Below are 5,440 nucleotides of genomic sequence, written 5' to 3'. Positions count from 1 at the left end.
GCACACACAGAAGTGGCAAAATTTTCAGTGGCATTGAGGGAATTGGCTCAATTAAAATAGACCTACCAAATTATATATGAAAATTTTTGACGGCGTACCCTAAGATCCGCCACTGCTAACAGTTGTTGTTATCTGGTTTCTCATGGCGCGTGCCCTGGAGATCCTAGCAGATGTGAGAACGAGTGGTTTATCGCACACAGTTTGGGAATTGCACGTACCCTGGATGTTCGAAAGTCGAAACAGTAATGCGCGCCTCCGTCTGCCTTCACCGCGCCAGTGAGGGCAGAGCCCCACAGGAGCTGTGAGCAAGCGAGCATCGCGCGTCCATCGCGTGAATGAATGCAGCCGGTGGAGCTGCCGAACGGGGCATGGCCACTCATGGCCAGCCTGCCAGTTTGGAGGATGGATCTCCAACCCCGAGCTCCTCCTCACCCCGCTGCCTCCATTCCTGTGCCGGCCCCGTGATCCGACGCCCACACCACTGGTCATGCTCATGCTCCTGCTGTCCGGCAGGCGTGGCTTCGACCTACCGATTCCGCTCACGCATTCACTGCACCATTAACTCCCCTCTCACCGCCCCACCTACTAACTCCGTCCTCTTAAACCCAGCCGCGCCTCAGTGGCTATCGCGCACACGCATATGCCACCGTTGTCTCCAAGGCAATCTAGCACCACCGTGCCTTCAACGTACGGGAGATCGAAGAGCACCGCCGAGCTATCTTGGGCTGGTTGCAGGTCGATCAGATCGGCGGAGTTCGATGGAGCTGCAGCTCGCGGCCGTGCTCGGCTCGCTCGCCCTCGGCGGCGCGGTCCTGGTGCTGTTCTTCGGCAAGTGGTGGCAGCCGCTGGCCGGCACCGACCGGCGCGTCAAGGAGCTGGCCGACGCGGTGGAGGCCCTGCTGCGGCAGCGGGCCGAGGTGCTGGGCCACGACCCGGCGCCGTCGTCGGATCCCGTGCGCGCGTGGCTGCGGCGCGTGCAGGAGGCGCAGGACGAGTTGGCGTCCATCAAGGCGCGGCACGACGGCGGGCAGCTGTACGTGGTCCGCCTGGTGCAGTACCTCTTCCTCCCGACGGGCCCCGTCGCGGTGCTGGCCGAGCAGCAGCTCAAGGCTTTGTGGGCGCTCCGGGAGCAGGGCGCCGCGATCCTCGACGCCGCGCTGGCCACGCCGCAGGCGCCGCCGCCTCTGCTTTGCGACCCCGAGGAGCTGGAGGGCCTCCCCGCGGAGGCGGGGCCCGCGAGGGCCTACCTCAACGAAGCGCTCCGCTTCCTCGGCGACTGCGACGCCGCGCTTGGCGTCTGGGGCGCCGGTGGCGTGGGCAAGACCACGGTGCTCAAGCTGGTGCGCGAGGTGTGCGGCCGCGTCGCGCGCTTCGACCACGTCCTGCTCGTCGCCGCCTCCAGGGACTGCACGGTGGCCAAGCTCCAGAGGGAGGTCGTGTCCGTGCTCGGCCTGCGCGACGCGCCCACGGAGCAGGCGCAGGCCGCCGGGATCCTGAGCTTCCTCAGGGACAAGAGCTTCCTCCTGCTGCTGGACGGCGTGTGGGAACGCCTGGACCTGGAGAGGGTCGGCATCCCGCAGCCCCTCGGCATGGCCAACGGCAAGGTGAGGAAGATCATAGTGGCGTCGAGGAGCGAGGCGCTGTGCGCTGACATGGGCTGCCGCAAGAAGATCAAGATGGAGTGCTTCAACGAGGAGGATGCGTGGAGCCTGTTTCAAGCTAATGTTGGCGGCGACACCATTCATGGCCACACTCAAATTCCTGCACTTGCTAGACAGGTAACCAGCTTATCTGTTCATATAGTGCTTTTGCTACTTATTATCACTCCATCTATAATACCCCCCTCCAACCACCCCCCCCCCCCCATTTGAATTTCAATGTATCCCGTAATACAAAACCATAATAACAAGAAAGTACATTTTTACATGGTCTTATGACATCCATTTTGTTTGATCTTATAACATCCGTTTTGTTTCACAAAGACTACACGAGTACATATTAGTTTCACAAAGATTATAGGAGTAGTATTTAATAATAAAGCAATTATTGGCCAAAAGTTTGCCCTTCCAAATGCAATATCTGTCTTGGGTCTATTTCGATGACCTAAGACTAGTTACTAGTTAGGCTAAAAATTAGCTCAAATTAGCCTTCTCGTATGCCCTAGAGCTATTTTTAGTTAACTTTTTTAGCTAACTAATAATTATCCCTATATCCAATTTGTTCAGTTACCTGCAACCTACTAGTACTTATTTTTCAGTTACAGTTGTATGCCTTTTTTTAATGATGAAAGGGCCGTTGTATGCCTATTTGCGGGTCTGGGTAGTTGATGTTGATCTAAGGACATCTAGCTACTTGCTGACTGATCTTAGATGGATGACATTGATTCAAGGGCCTTGGATAAAAAGTTTAAACCTTACCCAAGGGAGACCTAATTATTTTATAATGTCCATTCTTGTTTTATAAATAGATGAGTTCTTAACACATTCCCCCCCGCAAAATATCATGTCTTGTCACTAATTGTGTTGGCGTGTACCAAGTGTGCTAGAAAGTCAGTATTGGCAATTGGCAACGCTTAATGTCATGTCAGTGTATGGCCCATTTTTCAGTCTTTAAATGTGATCGTATTGCTTGGCATAAATATCAAGATAATATTGGATTTCTAATTACAAATGTTTCATTCATTTGACATAATTATCTGAATTTCCAGTTACAAATATATCTGATTTCTTCAGGCTAACTTGTTTTGCCATCAAACAGGTCGCTGCCGAATGCAAGTGCTTGCCTCTGGCTCTCGTCACCGTCGGCCGCGCCATGTCAAATAAGCGCACACCAGAGGAGTGGTCCAACGCACTCGACACCCTCAAGGCGTCGCTGCCCTCCGGCACGCCCGGCTTGGACAAGAGCACGCACGCGCTACTGAAGTTCTGCTACGACAATCTGGAGAGCGACATGGTGAGGAAATGCTTCCTGACCTGCGCGCTATGGCCGGAGGACCACAACATCTTCAAGGAGGAGCTCGTGCAGAGCTGGATCGGACTCGGCCTGCTCCCGGATCTCGGCGACATCGAAGAGGCCCACAGGTTCGGGCTCTCGTTGATTGCCATCCTGAAGGACGCGCGCCTGCTGGAGCCGGGGCACAACCACCGCTACAACATGTTCCCGTCAGACACTCACGTCAGGCTGCACGACGTCGTGCGCGACGCGGCACTCCGGTTCGCGCCCGGCAGGTGGCTGGTCCGAGCAGGCGCCGGGCTCAGGGAGCCCCCGCGCGAGGAGGTGCTGTGGCGTGGCGCGCAGCGCGTGTCCCTGATGCACAACACCATCGAGGACGCCCCGGCTAAGGTGGGCAGCGCCCTCGCGGACGCGCAGCCGGCGTCGCTGATGCTCCAGTTCAACAAGGCCCTGCCGAAGAGAATGCTCCAGGCGATCCAGCATTTCACCAAGCTCACGTACCTGGACCTCGAGGACACCGGCATTCAGGACGCCTTCCCCATGGAGATCTGCTGCTTGGTCAACCTGAAGTACCTCAACCTATCCAAGAACAAGATCCTGTCGCTGCCGATGGAGCTGGGCAACCTGGGCCAGCTCGAGTACTTCTACCTGCGCGACAACTACTACATCCAGATCACGATACCACCGGGGCTGATCTCGCGGCTTGGGAAGCTGCATGTGCTGGAGCTGTTCACCGCGAGCATCGTCTCCGTCGCGGACAACTACGTCGCGCCAGTCCTTGACGACCTCGAGAGCAGCGGCGCGCGCATGGCGTCGCTCAGCATCTGGCTTGACACCACCCACGACGTGGAGCGCCTCGCGCGGCTAGCGCCCGGCGTGTGCGCCCGGTCGCTCCACCTGCGCAAGCTAGAAGGGGCGCGCGCGGTTCCGCTGCTGGCCGCGGAGCACGCTCCGGAGCTTGGCGGCGTGCAGGAGAGCCTGCGGGAGCTGGCGGTCTACTCGTCCGACGTCGAGGAGATCGCAGCCGACGCGCACATGCCCAGGCTGGAGATCATCAAGTTTGGGTTCCTCACGAAGCTGTGCGTCATGGCTTGGTCTCAGGCCGCCGGGTCCAACCTCCGCGATGTCGGCATGGGCGCGTGCCACAGCCTAATGCACGTGACGTGGGTGCAGCACCTCCCCTGCCTAGAGTCGCTGAACCTCAGCGGGTGCAACGGGCTGACGAAGCTGCTGGGTGGCGCGGAGGACGGCGGCAGTGCCACGGAGGAGGTGGTCGTGTTCCCGCGGCTGAGGGTGCTGGCCCTACTGGGGCTGCCGAAGCTGGAGGACATCCGAGCCCAGGGGGAGTGCGCGTTCCCGGTTCTGCGGCGCCTACAGACGAGGGGGTGCCCGCGGCTGAAGAGGATTCCGATGCGCCCGGCGCGCGGGCAGCAGGGTACCGTGCGGATCGAGTGCGACAAGCATTGGTGGAACGCGCTACAGTGGGCGGGCGAGGACGCCAAGGCCTGCTTCGTCCCCGTGGTCTGAGTCACTTCACTTGTAGTAGGCGGACGGAGCTGCAATTTTGGCGCCAGTTGATAATGTTTGACGACCACTGGGTTGCACCAAATGTTCAAGGCAAGATAAGCGATGAAATCGGCAGTATCTCTCGAACAGCAATAAGACGGTTTGTTTTTGGATTTCTTCTTCTAAGAACAATTCAGATTTTGGCTTAATTCCCGCTATGTTGTGAGCTGGTGACTTGGTTTTAGTTTAATAACTCCAAGTGGACATGGGACTCTTTTGATCTCATAGGCTAACAACCAGTACTAGCCAAAAAATAGCTTTAGTCTACCCAAATAGAAGAAGGGCTAATGGATGAACTAATTTTCAGTTAAACTATTGGCTACTTGTTACTCCTTTTATTTTAAATCATAAGTCGTTTTTTTTACATACACATAATTTTTGTTATGTATCTAAATGTAGCATGTATTTGGATGTATATCAAATGTCAAAGCCAAAATGAATTTGGATGTATATCAAATGTCAAAGCCAAAATGACTTATTGTCGGGGTCATAACCCCAGGGTGTCCCAAGGCATCGATTAGTCAGCAGTCCACGCGGCCCGTAATACATCAGCTGCGAAGGTCCGAACGACCGAGGCCTAACTGAGCCAAGCAAACCAGGCCAAACGCTAAGACCAGGGTCGGCCACGTCCTCTTCCTCCTGCTTTAGCCGCATGGCGCTCGAGAGGCACACGACCTCACCCCCGTCATGACCCCTGAAAGGGACGGGAAGAGGTCGAGCCCCGCCAAGTATGCCTATTCTGACAAGGATAGGTACGCCACACTAACCTCGCAAGGGTCGAGGGGACAACACTCACCTCGGTCCGGTCAGACACCAACCCTACACCACGTAGCTCGGACAAGACAATACCGCCCCAGGGCGGTGACGACGGGCACGATGACCACCGGTCTGATACGGGCCGACAAGACGCATGTACGACCCC

The 5,440-nt window shown here is 56.7% G+C and overlaps 1 protein-coding gene across 1 annotated transcript; it reads left to right on the top strand.

The window, feature by feature from the left end:
• Positions 1-285: 285 nt before the first annotated feature.
• LOC136540303 (disease resistance protein RPS2-like) lies at positions 286-4,687 on the top strand. The gene is made up of 2 exons (XM_066532304.1): positions 286-1,778; positions 2,758-4,687. Exons 1-2 carry the CDS (start codon positions 336-338, stop codon positions 4,477-4,479), a joined length of 3,165 nt encoding a protein of 1,054 aa, XP_066388401.1. The 5' UTR covers positions 286-335; the 3' UTR covers positions 4,480-4,687.
• The last annotated feature ends 753 nt before the right edge of the window (positions 4,688-5,440 follow it).

The sequence above is a fragment of the Miscanthus floridulus genome, chromosome 2, assembly GCF_019320115.1.
Source record: "Miscanthus floridulus cultivar M001 chromosome 2, ASM1932011v1, whole genome shotgun sequence".
Lineage (NCBI taxonomy): Eukaryota > Viridiplantae > Streptophyta > Magnoliopsida > Poales > Poaceae > Miscanthus > Miscanthus floridulus.
Note: the sequence above shows the minus strand (reverse complement) of the source record. Positions and strands in the feature narration are given on the sequence as shown.